The following is an 18,019-nucleotide window of genomic DNA, read 5'->3' as shown; positions in this document are numbered from 1 at the left end:
GGTTTAGATTTTAAGGACTGTGACTTGTCTAAAGGACAATGGATTCCACACGAAGGAGGGTCGCTGTACTCAAACTCTACCTGTCCTACAATATCCGACTCGAAAAACTGCTTAAAACATGGGAGACCAAACAGAGATTTCTTGTTCTGGAGATGGAAACCTGAAGGCTGTAAACTTCCGAGATTCAATCCCAAAGCTTTTCTTGATCTCGTTCGCGGCAAAAAGATGAGTTTCATTGGTGATTCTGTGGCCAGAAACCACATGGAGTCTCTTCTCTGCCTCTTGTCAATGGTAAGACTCTCTTTGTAGAAGATCTTATGACAAAACTTCTTAAGCAATTGTAACTTAAGAAGTCTAGTTTCTTTGCTTTGGTTGCGCAGGAAGAAACTCCAAAAGATATCTACAAGGATGCAGAAGACAGAAACAGGATATGGTACTTTAGAGACCATGNAAAGCTTTTCTTGATCTCGTTCGCGGCAAAGAGATGAATTTCATTGGTGATTCTGTGGCCAGAAACCACATGGAGTCTCTTCTCTGCCTCTTGTCAATGGTAAGACTCTGTTTGTAGCAGATCTTGTGACACAACTCATTAGGCTTGTCTCTTAAGAAATAATAGCTCGTTTCTTTGCTTTCAGGAAGAAACTCCGAAAGATATCTACAAGGATGCAGAAGACAGAAACAGGATATGGTACTTTCGAGACCATGACTTCACTCTATCTACCTCATGGACTAAGTTTCTAGTGGCGGGATTCGAGAGGACTCGCGCTAACAAGACCGGAACAGGAATTTATGATATAGATGTCGACAAGATCGATGAGCAATGGGCGAAGGATCTGCCAAATACAGACATTGCCATTGTTTCAGCTGGTCATTGGTTTTTCAGACCAATATACATACATAGAGGAGATGAGACAATAGGTTGCATCTTCTGTAACTTACCAAACATGACTCAGATTAGCTTGAAAGAAGGGTTTAAGCTAGTTTTCTCAGCTGCTTTTACGCACATCAATGGATGTCATAACTGCAAAGACAACTTAGTGACAGTTCTCAGGACATATTCGCCGTCCCATTTTGAGAATGGGACTTGGAACACTGGAGGAGCTTGCGGGAGGTCGATCCCATTAAGGGTAAATGAAATCGACCAGAAGAGTAGCGATATGGAACTCAGAACATCTCAGATAGAGCAGCTTGAAGAGATTAAACGTGTCAGCTTAAGAAAGAGGAAGTTTGCGGTTTTGGATGTGACTAGGGTTATGCTAACGAGACCAGACGGGCACCCGGATTCTTACTGGGGAAATAAATGGATGAAAGGTTTCAATGACTGTACTCACTGGTGCTTGCCCGGACCAATCGATGCCTGGAGCGAGGTTCTCATGGCGTTACTTAGACAACGCTTGTAAATCTAGAGGATAAGAACTTTTATAATGTAATGTATAAGGTGATGTCTTTGAGTCAATTTTCATAGCAACCTTTAGTTATATGTGTTACAAAGAGAAGACACATATTTACAGGACATATACAAAACTGCACATACCTGACATTGTTTCATGTATTCATGATCATAGCCTGCAAAATACATTGAGCAGAGGAATAACAGTTTCCACCATTCTTAGTGTTCATGTGAAGACATGAAACATAAAAAATGTCCTGGGATCTTCCAAAGAATCTCAAAGTGCATAAACTCAAAATGGCTGACATGGAAACAATTCGACAAAACGGAAAATTTCAACAGATTGATCTAAAGGATCACTTCGAACAGACTCCAATCCATATTCCATAGACTAAAAATTACAGACTGAGACAGAAATGGTAACAGCTACCTTACTCACCAACCATGACTACAACAGAAGGCTTCTATTGTATCCTAACAGTTAACTCTAGAAATCATAACATCATTCAAATCAAAACACATATCGACGACAATATAATAAGAGAGCTGAGAAAGGTGAGATTGATAAATAGCAATTCTCCAACTATTCCTTACTCCTTTGCAATTCTGAGTTGACTTCTAAAGATTTTCCGAAGCAATTTATCAAAGTGGATGTAATAGAAACATATCTACATAACCAAAAAGTTCAACAGATCATTAAGTAACAGCTAACTTCTTCAGCTACCATGACTACAACACAAAGCTTCTATTGTGTTTCCATCAGTTAACTCTAGCAATCATCACATCGTTCAGATCGAGAAAAGCTCCAAAGTGAAAGAGACAGCTCAGATTGATAAATAGTAATATTCTCCAACTATTTCCTTAAGAAATTACGAGTTCAACAGTAAAGATCGATGCTTTACATGGAGAAACAAACTTACATGAAAGCTAAAAACCATCAAACCAAACACAAGGCAACACATATCACAAACGAATCAAGACTCCAAAGTGTTACCAAGAGGAAATGAGAAGACTTCACGAACAGGAGAAAACTCAACAAGACCAATCTCCATACCATAACCATTCACCGGAAGCTTCAAATCTCTCAAAACAGAGAAAGCCTCAGCCATACGCGACTTGGGAACATCGAGAGCCACAGGACAACACGGAACCCAAGAATCAACACGGTAATCTTCACCAATCTCAACAGACTCTTTCTTCAACGTATCACATAGCTGAGTCTGCAGCTGAAGAAGCGAAAGAGACGGCGTCGGAGATAGGAAGAGCAAGTTGTTGTCGCTAGAGAAGCTGCCTATGGTGGAGAACGAGATCGAGATTGGTTCTTGCTTCGATACGAAGCTTTTGATGACGGATTCGAGCCGAGTCGAGTCGAAGAGAGAGGTGGAGAAGAGTGTTATGTGTGGACGAGACTCGGTGTTGATCAGTTTGGTGCTGATTTGACGGCGAGCGAAGACGTTCCAAGCTTTCAGAACTTGGTTCTCGAGTGCTGGGTCGAAGTACAGCTCGATTGCGTAGCCTTCTGACATTTGATTCCGAGTCGCGAAATCGAAGATCGGAGATAGACGGATCACGATCGGAGACTGAGAGATCTCTCCAAAATCTGGGAAATTTGGAGATACGAACAAAAGGAAGATGGTGGAAGTAACTCAAAAGGGAAAGTGAGAGAAGAAAATGAAAATTTTCAGATTTGGTTTGTGCATTTTAACCGAATTAAACCAAACTCAAATCGAACCGAATCTAAATTGAAAAAATTAACCCCGAATTCAACGCCCCCGAAATGTTTCAGTTTTACATGAAAAGGTCCCCAATGTTTTAAATTGTTTAAAACGTTACATCAGAAATATTTGTTGAACAGATTCTTGTTACCGTGGTACGAGGAACAGACTGACCCATTCTTAGGGTTTTGTTACAATCTCATCATCTCTTCAAAGCTCTCTTTCTCTTCGATTTTTACGGTCATCTTTCAGTCAAAAAGAGCGTTTGCTCTAACTCTAAGTCCCTTTTTCCATTACAACAAAAAATGTTTCGTTTCGCATTCTGCTTCTTTCTCGTTCTGTTGCTATCGGCTGGAGAAATATCATCGCAGTTGGTTTCTGGTCCACTAATAGTGTAAGTGGTCTCACAACTTCAAACCCTAAAGAAACGCCCATCTCTCTTACCATGTGATTAGGATGCGCTTGATTAGAGGAATGATTGCTTTTTCTTAACTGGATTTTTTTTGTAAGAGAGTTTCGAATTTCTTGAGAACATGATGATGATTAAAGGAATGCTTAATTTGTGATATCGTTTCATGATTACTTGATTCTGCGGCAATGGTGTTCATTTCTTGATAATGTTTCCTGTTTGGGTTTTATATGTGGATCCACAATAGATTGTTCTTACTTGTGCTAACTGGGTGTTCTCTAGTGTTATGAACTTAGTGTTATAAACTCAAATGGTAGATGCTAAATTTTAGATTTTCCCTTCATGAAAGCTTAAAGCTTAAACTCGTTTCTTGTTGTTGTTGATTCTATGGGAATCTACCCGAGTGCATGTTTAATTCTTCTAAATTTTTCGGTGAAAAAGTGCATTGCACTGCAGGTTCTTTTGTAAAAAGCCAACACTCAGATCTGCTCTCGCAAGGCTCTGCCACCAATGCTGCTAACTCCGGAGGGAAGTCTGAATATGAAACTGGGCCAGAAAAGGTAATCAAGTTTATTTATTTCTTTGTATTTATCAAAGAATGTTTTAAGTAAATCTTATTATTAATGTGAGTTTTCCTTGGAAATATTTCTTACAGGTGGATTCACTGAGTTTTCTTGAAGTATCTACAATCATTTTAGATAATGTTCAATCATTTACAAGTTTGTTGTCTCTCACCTTTTAGACGTATCTGTGAATATCTCTCTTGTATCTCCGTAAATTCCATCAATCTATTTTGCTAAACGTTTGAAGATTGTCACTGTAAAAGCAGATATAATTGGTGTTTTTATTGTTTATACCGTTTAGGTTTGGTAAAACATTTAACTGGAATCTATGTGACTTCTATGAAAAAGACTAGTACTAACTAAAGAAAAACGTGGTTAGAGAGAGGTTTAGGCTACTTGACTTATGGAATATATATATTTGAAAATATTGATTTAATGTGAGTAATTCTTGTTGATATTGTTGTACTAAATTTGTTGATTCATTCATTGTTTTGCATCTTATACTATTTAAAGATAGTTTTTTTTTGTTTGTCCTAAAAGATTTGATAAAACGAGTATGAATCCATTAATAAGTATGTGTATTTTATTTTATATTAACATTAATCCTACTATATTAATTGAGAAGTACAAATATGAAACTAACCTTAAAATGTGTAAAAAATTTCATTCAATTGCCATTAGAAAATTTTAATTAAGGGTTAATTAATTAACTAAATAAATATAATTAATTAAAAATAAAAAACACTAAGAGATCAAAAATAAAAAAATCTAGAAAAGTACAAAAAATCTATTCAAATCAAAACTAATTTATTCTTGAAAAAGAATTAAAAAAATTAACAGCTAAGATTTTTTTAAAATACAGATAATTATTAGTTTAAAAAAAATTATTATCTCTCTCTAATAGAATTACTAAATATATTATTTTAAAAATATAAACCAATCAGAATTTCATAAAACTAAGATTTTAATATCCAAGTAGACAGTAAAATTATTTTTAATAACTAGATTTCAAAGATTTTATTAAGATTTCAAATTATGATTTTCCTGTCATCTTTCTTTTATTTTATTTACAAATTGTTTAGAATTTTCATATAATACTTATGATTAATAAATATTCAGAATTTTTCGGCATATGTTGTGATTTGAATTTTTAAAAACGAAGATATATTACTCTTTTTTTAAAAATGTAAAAGATATATTACTCAATTTGTGGAAAAAAGTTTGTTATAATTTCTACATTGGCCGGTTGGTAAAACTAAATTTATATAGTTGATAAATTAATAAATTTTGTTTGCTCACAATTATAATATTAAAATTACTACTTCATATCTCACAAAATATTGATGCAAATACAACAAATAAACAATATAAAATTGTAATATACATCAAAAAAAATAAAATATATAATACTCTAAAATAATTCGTATTAAAAAGACATATAGATTTATAGAACAATTAAAAATGAATATTATCTCAAACAAAATAATTTTTTAAAATAAATATAACAATAGTTTTTATTATTATATTAGATATTTTTTTAAAATATTGATCATGCTTTAAACACGGAAATCTCCTAGTTAATTAATTAATCAATAGGATCATATATCAAATTTGAGGTGGTTTTAATGAGAAAAAGATTTGTAATTTAATTTGTTGAAAAATTTAGTTGTGGAGGGGACTAAGTATTTGATTTATAATCGTGATTAATTATCAATCGACAAGATGTTAATTTGTTATTGTTGGTTTTTTTTTCTTTTATCTATTATATAAGTTCATTTCAAACTTAATCCATTAGAAACGGTAAATATAAAATTGGACATACCTAAAATGCAATTCTAAAGTAGTATAACAAATTAACATAAGAAATTCTTTTAAATAGACATACCCACTTCGTAAAAGAATCATACTTTTTTTTTTTTAAGATAACGTACAATCATTAACAACTCTTGTCTCTCACTTTAAACGTATCTGTGAATATCTCTTTTGCATCTCTGTCAATTCCATCAATCTATTTTGCTCGTTTAGCAACGCTAATTCACTTACCAAATCTTGAAGATTGTCACTGTAAAAGCAGATGTCATCGGTGTTTCTTTTTTTATACCTCTTGTTTAATGGCAATACTTCTCTCTTATTGCATAACAATCGCTTCAAGACCAAGCAAAGTCTCACCAGTCTGTTCATAAAAACCAGAGTTATGTTCTACAGTTTGAGGTTGTAACAAAATAAAAGATTTGATTGTCAAAACTGCAAAAGCATTATACATTATAACCTCTATAAATTAATACTTGATAAATTAATAATACCTATAAATTAATAAATTTCTCTGGTCCCAAATTGAGACTAGTGTAATTTTAGACATTATTCGATAATATAATCAGATAATAATTTTTTTGAAAATGTTTTGCAAATATATAGTCCCATCGATAATATAAATTAATAATTATCTAAATATATGTATATATATACATATTAATTTTTACTAGAGTTCATTTTTAAGATTTATATGTGATATCTTTAAAACATGACTAGATCATTTTTACTTGCTATTAATTAGGGTAACGATTTTCTGGTTAGAACTATTTAATAAGAAGATTCTGTTATTATATTTGTTATTAATCTACAGTGGCATTTTGTATAATATCTTATACAAAGTAGGGTTATTTGTTTAAAAGATTGCTTAAATAAGTATATAGAGATAATTGTTAGTTTCTTTGTAATTGAATTTATAAAAATATTAGTTATAACGATTGAATCTTATTTTTAATATTTTTTAATCAAATTAGAAAAGGCTTTTTATATCTAGAAATTAAAACTTTTATAAATTAATAGATTTTTATGGTCCTAACATTATTAATTTATAGAGGTTTGATTGTTCCTTTTTTGTTATCTTGACTTGGTTCGTTGAGTTTAGTCTGTACCTTGTTGATTAATGTGGCCGTTGGTCATGAAATATCTTTTGTCTTTTGAGCTCTGTGGAGCATACAAGTGGACTATTAAAGACGACAAAGTCCAATTCAAATAATGGGCCTAAATTCAGGCCCATGTATCTTATATTCAGATACGTACGACGGGAACAATGATCGCCGTTTCTTAGAATCCTGTGCGATTACCTCACTCTCCGATTATAAACCCTAGCCGCGTCTCCTGGACAATTTCAATTTCAATTTCGCTGTGAGAAGATACAAACCAGAGGAAAAGATCACTCTTTTTCCTTCTGGGTTGAGGGAAGAAGAAGATGAAGCCTTCTCAGAAGAGGGAACGCAAACACAAACGACAAGATGCTTCATCGGCGGAAAACGCCGGCGGCGAAGTTAAAGAAGAAGCATCGTTACCTCAATCCCCTGAGCCAGTTTCAGCTTCCGAAGCCAACAACCCATCTCCGTCGCGACGTAACCGTGGGAGAGGGAAAAAGCGTAGACTGAACAACCAATCAGAAGACAATAACCAGAGGACGTCGTCTCCGGAGCGTAGAGCTCGTCACCATCACTCTGATCAGAGAATGGTGATTGTAGCAATGGGATGGTTGTTTCAACAACTACTGATTCGATTCCTTCTGCTCCGAGTTGGGAGACTGTTGTAAAAGTTGTGCCTTCAATGGATGCTGTGGTTAAGGTCTTTTGTGTTCATACTGAGCCTAATTTCTCGTTGCCGTGGCAAAGGAAACGACAGTATAGTTCTGTTAGTAGTGGTTTCATTATTGGTGGAAGGAGAGTTTTGACTAATGGACATTCCGTTGAGCATCATACTCAAGTTAAACTCAAGAAGCGTGGCTCTGATACTACGTACTTGGCGACAGTATTGGCCATTGGAACTGAATGCGACATTGGTATGCATCTAGTCTCTAGTTTAAAGCATCTATTTTCTGTAGTTTGAGTCGCCATGGGAGTTTTGAGTAGTCAGAATTAGATATTTAATGTAACAGTATCTCTGTTTGTTATTAGTAGTCTGTTAGACCTACTTTTAGTGTAATTTGTGTTGCAATGGAAGGTTTTGAAGTAGTCCGGAGTGATTGTTTGCTATTCTTTGTCTCATTGTTATGTTTTCATTGACAAATCCACAAGTGTGAATATTGACTGTTATTATTGTCTATGAGCTGATGATGTTAATACATTGGAATTACAGCTTTGTTGACAGTTACGGATGATGAGTTCTGGGAAGGAGTATCTCCTGTGGAGTTTGGAGATTTACCAGCGTTGCAAGATGCTGTAACTGTTGTTGGTTACCCAATTGGTGGTGACACAGTCTCTGTCACAAGTGGCGTTGTTTCACGTATGGAGATATTGTCTTATGTACATGGATCGACTGAGCTTTTAGGATTACAGATTAGATGCCACATTTGAGAGGACTTTTTTTTAGTGGCTATGGAGGTTTTGGGCGCTTATGCGTAGTGTTTTCTGTTTTTGTTTGATTTCGTCAGATAGACGCAGCTATAAATTCTGGGAACTCTGGTGGTCCTGCATTTAACGACAAAGGAAAATGTGTCGGCATTGCGTTTCAATCTCTAAAACATGAAGATGCCGAGAATATTGGTTATGTCATTCCCACACCAGTTATTGTACATTTCATTCAAGATTATGAGAAGCATGACAAATACACAGGTAACTCTCACCAATGATTCTGTTTTTTTTTTGTGTTATCTCTACATGTGCTATTTTTCTCATACTTGTACTGTTTTAGGTTTTCCTGTTCTTGGAATTGAGTGGCAAAAGATGGAAAACCCTGATTTGCGTAAGTCAATGGGTATGGAATCTCATCAAAAGGGAGTGCGGATAAGAAGAATTGAGCCAACCGCCCCAGAATCACAGGTTTTGAAGCCATCCGATATTATCCTTAGCTTTGATGGGGTTAATATTGCTAATGACGGAACTGGTAATAATTCTTACAGATAGTTTACATATTCGAGCTTATTTCGGGTTAAGTCTAGACATTCCCTGGCTATAACGTTTCTTTTTTTGTTTTGGGGTTTTTCAGTTCCATTTAGGCATGGAGAACGAATTGGCTTTAGCTACCTTATATCTCAAAAGTACACTGGAGATTTTGCTCTTGTGAAGGTTCTACGTAACAAAGAAATACTTGAGTTCAACATAAAACTTGCAATCCACAAGAGACTAATCCCTGCACACATAAGTGGCAAACCTCCTTCTTACTTCATCGTTGCTGGCTTTGTATTTACAACTGTCTCTGTTCCATATCTTCGATCTGAGGTCCTTTACTCTCTCTTCCTTACTTTCTCGCTTTCTCTCATGCATCTATTCTCAGTTTATATAACTATTTCCCAATAATATGTTTTGCAGTATGGAAAAGAATATGAATTCGACGCACCTGTCAAGCTATTGGAGAAGCATCTTCATGCAATGGCTCAATCCGTGGACGAGCAGCTTGTTGTAGTTTCGCAGGTTAGTTTCTCCTGTTTTATACCGTTGTAACTATTCTTCCCTATGTCGAAGCCTCAACACCCATATTCCTTCTTGCAGGTTCTTGTATCTGACATTAACATTGGTTACGAAGAGATTGTCAACACCCAGGTTTGTGAAATTTCATTATCATTTGTCACGCTGTTGATGTGTCTGTCACTCTAAATGATTAACCGCTGTGTAGGTTGTCGCCTTTAATGGCAAACCGGTGAAAAACTTGAAAGGTTTAGCTGAGATGGTGGAGAATTGTGAGGATGAATACATGAAGTTTAATCTAGATTATGATCAGGTATATTATTTTTCTCATCTCCCTAACTTGTAGGCAAACTTGTTACACAACTTCTAAAATTCTTTGTTGATATTACAGATTGTTGTTCTGAACACTAAGACAGCAAAGGAAGCAACTTTAGATATTCTGACCACACATTGCATACCTTCTGCTATGTCTGATGATCTGAAGGCTGAAGAAAGAAACTGAGACAAAAGGAGGCACATCCATAAACAGGAGAGGAAGAGAGGTTTTGGTCCATTGCAGGATACAGAAGCAAATACAGTCATAGAAAGACAGAGAAGCTCTTATTTTTCTTGTTCTGTTTGTTTTTTGTATTTGGAAGAAATACGTTGGTTTTCTCTATTATATTCTTCAGTCTGAACTTCGTCGAAGAATCATATATTCCCCAATAGAAATGGATGAGATATGATCATATACATTTTTTAAAAGTGAACAATCCTCTCCAAGATACAAGTGAATTATCATAGCTTCTTCTTGTCCCAATTACTTCACTTTTACGGTCATAGCTGAGACCTTTTAAAGCAAGCCATCACAGAAATACTCATCAACTGTAAACTTGCTCCAAGATTTGTCATTACTTGCGGTCCAAACGACTATCTGAGGCATGGTTTGGAACATGTATATGTACATTCCCACAAACCCTAGACATCCTCGTTTTGCAAAGCATGTAGAATGCGTTGGAGGTAAACCAATGAACCACAACTTCAGAGGATAGCAAAACTAGTTATAAGATTCAAGCTCCCAAATAACAAATTTCTTGTTTTATTCATATGTTTAGTTCCTTCAGGATCTTGAATAAAGGTAACTAGAAAATAAATATTCAGATGTAGTTCGTCAATCATACTTGGAGTTTTCAGACAATTAAATGTTCCAAAAAACTCACACAATATCTACTCACCAAAAAAACGCATTTGCGAGCTCGTATGTGTCAGTCAAGTTTAATCCAACTAACATATTTAAAAATTTTAACGTAGTAAAATTTTTAATAACTTCAACTATATTTCGTGCAATATATTGAAGTAATTTAAGTCACCAGTTATTTTTCTTTTGCTATAATTTTTTTTTCATCTTAATAGGAAGTTAGGAACATTCTTTTTTTTCGCAGTTAGTAATTTACTTATTTCCTTCTAACAAGACAATACAAGATAAAAACACATACCTATACTAATTGAAATAAAATATTAGCTTTTTAAAAAGGGTCGAAAATATTAGCTTTTTAAAAAAAAATTAGATTATATATGTTTTTCTTGTAAATATTTATTGATATCCCTAACTAAAAGATTTGGTAAAACGAATATGAGTCCACTACATGTGTATTTTACTTGGAATCTATGTGACTTCTATGAAAAAGACTAGTACTAAGTACTAACTAACCGAAGAAAAACGTGGTTAGAGACAGGTTTAGGCTACTTGATTTAGTGTGAGTAATTCTTGTTGATATTGTTGTACTAAATTTGTTGATTCATTCATTGTTTTGCATCTTATACTATTTAAAGATAGTTTTTTTGTTTGTCCTTAAAAGATTTGATAAAACGAGTATGAATCCATTAATAAGTATGTGTATTTTATTTTATACTAACACTAATTAATTACTTAATCAATAGGATCATATATATCAAATTTGAGGTGGTTTTAATGAGAAAAACATTTGTAATTTAATTTGTTGAAAAATATAGTTGTGGAGGGGACTAAGTATTTGATTTATAATGGTGATTAATTATCAATCGAAAAGATGTTAATTTGTTTTTGTTGGTTTTTTTCTTTTATCTATTATATAAGTTCATTTCAAACTTAATCCATTAGAAACGGTAAATATAAAATTGGACATACCTAAAATGCAATTCTAAAGTAGTATAACAAATTAACATAAGAAATTCTTTTAAATAGACAGACCCACTTCGTAAAAGAATCAGACTTTTTTTAAAATTTTTTTTTTTTATATAGTCCAATTTTTGGACTTCTAGCGGAGTGGAGATTCATTCCAGTAACGATAAGTATTGACGGCTGCCTTTACTTCATTCTTTCTTTCTTTGCATTCCTGAAAGAATATTTAGGTAAACCTTATTCTTTATATGAGTTTTACTTGGGAATTGAATATATCTTGCCGGTATAAGCTTGAATTCAGAGCAAGTCACGCAACAGAGTTTTCTTGAAGTAGTTATGATCGTTGTAGGAAGTGTTTTCGAAGGTCTCTTTCTCGTGGGTATCGTCTTATAAGTTGCCTTGAAGATAGACCAAGCTAAATGAGAGGAATAAACTGAAGAAGCAAGGCAAAGGAATCTCAATAAATATTTTTTGAGGAATTGGTTCTTCTGTGAATATAAGCAGTTTGACCACTTCTAGACATTTTCAAGATAACGTACAATCATTAACAAGTTGTTTTCACTCATCTTTTAGACGTATTTGTAAATGATTAATCGATTACAAATGGTAAAAATAAAATTGGACATCCGAAAATGTAAGTCTAAAGCAGTATAACAAACAAAACAAATTATTTTAACGAGACAAAGCCAATTCATAAAAGAATCATATCTCCCCTTATGTAGTCCAATTTGTGGGATTCTAGCGGAGTGGAGACGACGACTATAATCCATTCCAGTGACTATAAGTTTTGACCGCTTCCTTGGTTCTCATTCAAGGAGAGAATTAGGACATGTTAAATTTGTGATACCATAAATTGTTGATTTCTCCATTAATTCATTAATTGTTTCACATCTTATTATATAAAATATGGTTTTCAAAGTTAGTAACTCACGTGATGGTGACATGTAAATTTTGTCGATAAGAAATTTGGCAATGTATGATAAAAAAAATTAAAAATACATTTTTTTTGTCATTTTCAGTTTTTTCTTTTTTTACACAACAACAATATATTAAATTAAATTTTAACATTTTTTTTTGTCAGATTTGGATTCTCTATTTTAAATTTAGTATATAGTTTTGACGGGTAGAATTTAGTAATTGGAGTTTAAGATTTAGAATTTAGTTATTTTATATATATATATATATATATATATATATAACAGACAATAAGAAAAAGTGTTTTTGCAAAAGGGTATAGAAAGAATAGTATTTTTGCAAATGCCCATCAAAATTTAAAGTTTAGGTAAGTTTATAAAAGCATTGATTAAGAGGAAACAAAGTCTCAACATAGTCATATAAAGAAGAAAAAAACGTGAAGTGACCTTAGTGTTGTGGCAGAAAGTAAGTCCATTTGTAAAAGGCACTATCACAATCGAGTCCCGGTTGTTACGAATGTAGGAATTTGGCTAATGGGCCGGCCAGTTGTGGCCCAATGGTTGAAAAAAAAAAAAGTCCTGAAATTGGTCTTGACCTTAATAATTAAATTTACCAGTCTCCAAGTTATAAGTGAAAATCTTCAGAGCTTCATGTCCCAAATACTTCAGTGTCCGTTCATCTTTCTCCTTGTGTATCCCAAGTAAAGCGACGTAGTTTCTCTGAGATATCCTAGACATCATCGTACTGCAACTAAACCTCGGGTCAATCCTTTAATTCTCTTAGGAAAAGGCTTGTACTCGAATGTCTCGGACGATAGATCAAAACTAAAGATAGTTTTGGATTCCACTCCGTTCTCCGGGTCGTTATTCACATGCCAGAAGATTTTATTGCCTGGAAGAGTCCGATCCCTCTTTTGTCGAAGTAACGACGAATAAAGAAAATGATCAATACTCCAGCGCGAAGATGACTTCACTGTGAAAATTTCGCCTCGAGACCAATGTTTTGGAGCCATGCATTATGGTTTCAGACAATGCTGAGAAGGTCACGATCTTGTAATCATCAATTGAATGATCATAACCGAAACCTATCATATCATTAGAACTGATTGGCTTAGAAGATTTTGTTGATACCTTTCTTACTTGTCTCAGCAACGGATTCCAAACCGCTAAAGTTCTTTCTTGGAGCCGAACAGTCCATCGCAATGTCCGAGCACATCGAAGTCGACCAAACGTTTGTCACCGCACGTTAGATCAGCCTCTTCGGATGTCATTTTGGGATGACCGTTGTTTTCTTGTTCGTAAAGGATGCAACGAGGAAGAGAATCCCCATTGTCTTGGATCGCAAGAAGCTTTCTTGGAGCGTAAGTCATTTGCTATTTGATGAAGTTCTTGCTTCTTAGTAGCGATCTCCATCTTTTGCAGACACATATGAACGGGACCAGATCCCTTAACTGGAACCCTTGCGAGTATATATGTCAATGATCAACTAAGAGGGTCGTTCGATACCAGCCATCGATTTATTCTGAGACGATAGCCCTAGAGAGGAATCTGATGTATATATTTTGTAATGTATCATTATCAATTTCGAATCATTAATACTATGGATTAATGGTAAAAAGTTGTAAAATAGATGACACATATCATCAATCTTTCAAAAAATATCACTTATAAAAAAATTAAACTGAATATTAAATATTTGCTTTTAATAAACCAAGAGAGGAGCTTTATGTGAAGGAGACGACAACTCTATGGTTCCTAAAATGTCCACTTTGTCTTCCTTGGTTTTACCCCACAACACCATGTAAAATCCTATTGAGATAAATATTCCTCCTATCACACTGTGTAATCAAACAAACCAAAAAAGAGGAGAAGTGAGAAATAAGATTATGGACATAGTGAAACTAATATCATGAAGAAAAAGAGATAAGTTTGTGTTATACCTTCCAAGGTAGAGTGCCTCGCCGAGGAAAATGAAAGTTGATGCGGCTGCGATCAGTATAGATACCGGTTTGAACATTGACAAATACACAGGTCCCTTATGACTCACAGCCCACGAATGTATAACATAGTATCCCGAATTCAAGGTCCCCTATGAAAAATTGTTTATTCCATTTATCATCAAGACCAAGAAAAACCAACAAATATAATTAACAAACATCTAAAACCAAAAAGTAATGCAAAATTTTGTAAATACCGTTGCTACAACGCTAATCAAAGTTATGTCAAATCTTATGATCCATGCCTTGGGTCGTCCTTCTCAGCCAAAAGACTAACGAATGCACACACAACAGCGACGAAAACATTGTGCACGAGCGTCACAACGACCGCAGATGGGTACCGGCTCATTGTGTGAGCCTGTAATTAATCACCCGAATACCAGAGTAAACTAATTCAATGATATTCTTGATATAACATTATCTTGTAGCGAGAATGTGTTTTTTTTTTTTTTTTTAAGTGGAATAAAAATGTTTATGTGTATATACCATAACAAGGTAAGAGACGGAGACAAGGATGTATTGAAGAGCAAGAAGGCCACCGCCGATGACCCAATCGGAATGTGAAGACATTAACATTGGACCGTGGTAAAGAGTAACAACAAGTGCACCTATTATAGACACTATTGTCCCCAACACTTTGGCTATACTACTCTTTGTCTTAAGAGATATTTTCTCCATTCTCCACCAAAAAAAAGTGTGCAAGTTAATTAGTAAACGTTTCATACCTTATTAAAATCAATATTGAAATAGTTTTTGTTGTTATGATTTGATTGGTAAAGTTTCACTAGGTACCAACCCGTGTGGGATAAATCGATTTAAATAAAGTATTATGTGCAAAATTATTATTTGAGATTTAAGATTTATTTTGTGTAAAACAAAATATGTAAATAAAGTTTTTTTTGTTTATTCAAATTTGCGTTTACTTTCGGTAAAATTCGTTTTACCCGTAAAATATTTGAACTTGGAATAGAATTTTAAGGTGGTGTATAAATTTTTGATGTGTTTTTGTATTTCTAAAAATCAAATTCACATATTTTATGTTTAACATTATCATCTACATCACTATACCATTAAATAGATAAAAAATACTTTTTAGACTAATGGATTTAATTTAAACTAATCATAAGTTTAAAAATGCAATGAGAAAAATGTATAAAAGTGGTAAATAAATGAATAATTTTTTTTTGTTTGTGAAATGTAATTTATTGCTAAGAATTAAATATGTTATAAAAAATTGATAATTAAAATTTCTGGATTTTAATTTTTGATTAATTTTTTCATTTTTAAAAACTTATAGAAAAGAACATTATCTTTTATATGTCAATGATATACTTTCTCTGTCTCACAAAGATTGATGTTTTGGGATATTTTTTTGTCCCACAAAGATTGATGTTTTGTAAACTTCAAGAAGTAATCATTGAAAATATTTAAAATTTTTGAATTGTTATTAGTTTAAAATTAAATAATATATCTTTAGTCAAAGAAAAAATATATTTAAACTCATTAATTATTGTTTTCTTAAAATGTGTAAAATATTCTAAACATTAATCTTTGTGGGACAGCGGGAGTATTTATATAAACAATAATGAGGTGAGAGGAGAGGATTATAGATTTGTTTTTTTTATGATAAATTCAATGCCAAGAATTGTAAATAAGTAGATGTTTTGAAAATTATTTGATAAAAGTGTTTTGAGCTATGTAACGCTGACACATCAGTTTTTTTTTCAATTGTGCTTTTCTATTAATATATAGGAGATACCTTATTGTAATTTGCATTCCATGTTTCCACTGAGTGATGCTTTGTCAACACGTTTTCGGTAATATTAAAAAGGAACTTCTACACATTGTACAAATTTAATCTAATCCCGTGGACACAACGCAAATCTCGCGGCGAGAAACGTGCCCCTGATGTAACCATGATTGGAGAGATTATTTGGACTAACTTTGAGAATCAATAACTACATAGGCAACCAACCTTTATGAAACAGTTTAAAAAGCTAAATAATTTCAACTAACTATTTGGGATATTTAGGGGTAGGTCTGGGCATTCGAGTACCCGTTTGGGTTTGGTTCAAGTATTTCGGATTTTCGGGTTTAGAGGTATAAGACCCATTCGGGTATTTCTAGACTTCGGGTTCGGATCGGGTTCCGTTCGGGTATTTAAGGTTCGGATTCGGATTACCCAAAGTTCACAAAATTCAAAATCTTAGTATCTAATTTAGTCTAAATTATTTAATAATACGTAATATATATAAAATTTTAGAGTACTTTTTAAGTTTACTAAGAAATATTTAAATACTTCAAATTATGGAAAATATCTAAAAATCTTAATATTTTAGATACTTATATTATTGAAATTATAAATATTACTAATATATTACTACTATATATTAGTAATATCGGTATATTTGGATACCCGTTCAGATTTTGGTTCGGATCGGGTTTGGGTTCAGGTTTTCAGATTTAGAGATTTAGAACCTTTTCAGGTATTTTACAATTCGAATATGGGTTCGGATCGGATTTTTTAGATCGGATTCGGATCGGATCTTCGGATCCGGGTATTTTGCCCAGGCCTATTTAGGGGGAAAAGAGATTACCGGAAAATAACGGCGAGGATGAAGGTAAAAGCAGGATTGACATTGCTCATGGCCGAAGATAGAGTCGGCGAGCTGTATTTGATCCCATTGTCGCCTGCGATTTGAAACGCACTTCTGTTCTCTTTATGAAAACAAATTCAAATAAAATGAAAGTATGGGATGTTATTAATAAACAATATTTTTATAGAAAATTAAGAATTTATTTGAATACGTGTTATTTATGCATCGCTTTGTAGAGTATACAACACACTCGCACAAACACGGCTCAAGTATCAGATGCAAGAAGACAAGAACCATTGAAAAACTTAAATGAAATAGAAATCTTCTATATGCAATTCAAGAACCAACCAATAACTGGTTTTGAAACCTAGCTAGGAAGATGTATGAATTCAAATTGCTTCTAAATTTAGGATTACTAAATAAAATAAAAAGTATACTTACGCAATCAGACCAAGAATCCCCATGTTGCATAGGATTGAAAACGTCAACGGAGGGAGAGATCTTGTTCTGTAGAGATAAGGCTATATATAAGAGCAATTACTTATTAAAAACTTGAAACAGAGTGGTGAGAATGAGAAGTGGAACCTGAAGGAGAAGAAGGTAAGTGGAAGAAGAAGAAGAGATCCAAAAGTGTAAGAATACACAAGAACCACAAATGGGCTAAGTCCTTTGGAAGTTGCTGCTTTGACAAGAGTGTTTACTCCGACGTTAGAGAACTCCGTCGCAACCATTGCCGTCAAGATCCAGCCATCTATGTTGCATAACCTTCCCAGAGCCATTTTTAGGGTATGAATGGTAACCATTAAATGTAGTTTTGGAGGTGCGTTTTTTTTAAATATACTAAAGTCATCTTTCAACACATTTAAAACAAATTTGCGTTTTCTTAAAAAAAAAAAAAAAAAAA

General features: G+C 33.5%; 2 protein-coding genes and 2 pseudogenes across 2 annotated transcripts in view; 2 read left to right on the top strand and 2 right to left on the bottom strand.

The window, feature by feature from the left end:
• Window positions 1-1,400, top strand: part of LOC104728389 (protein ALTERED XYLOGLUCAN 4-like) — a 2,343-nt gene extending 943 nt beyond the window's left edge. The window contains exon 3 of the mRNA XM_019231968.1: window positions 636-1,400. Within this exon, the coding sequence (XP_019087513.1) occupies window positions 636-1,400 (765 nt within the window). The remainder of the gene's footprint in view (window positions 1-635) is intronic.
• On the bottom strand, window positions 2,200-3,058 carry LOC104724373. Its single transcript, XM_010442842.2, has one exon. It carries the CDS (start codon window positions 2,914-2,916, stop codon window positions 2,365-2,367), a length of 552 nt encoding a protein of 183 aa, XP_010441144.1. The 5' UTR covers window positions 2,917-3,058; the 3' UTR covers window positions 2,200-2,364.
• Window positions 7,169-10,211, top strand: LOC104724372 (annotated as a pseudogene).
• Window positions 14,059-17,987, bottom strand: LOC104724371 (annotated as a pseudogene).

Source organism: Camelina sativa, chromosome 11 (genome assembly GCF_000633955.1).
Source record: "Camelina sativa cultivar DH55 chromosome 11, Cs, whole genome shotgun sequence".
Taxonomy (NCBI): domain Eukaryota; kingdom Viridiplantae; phylum Streptophyta; class Magnoliopsida; order Brassicales; family Brassicaceae; genus Camelina; species Camelina sativa.
The sequence above is the reverse complement of the archived record's forward strand: the minus strand, read 5'-3'. Positions and strand labels throughout refer to the sequence as shown.

Excerpts from the sequence above, each read along its gene's own strand:
- LOC104724373 (XM_010442842.2), bottom strand. The coding sequence starts at position 2,916 with ATGTCAGAAGGCTACGCAATCGAGCTGTACTTCGACCCAGCACTCGAG.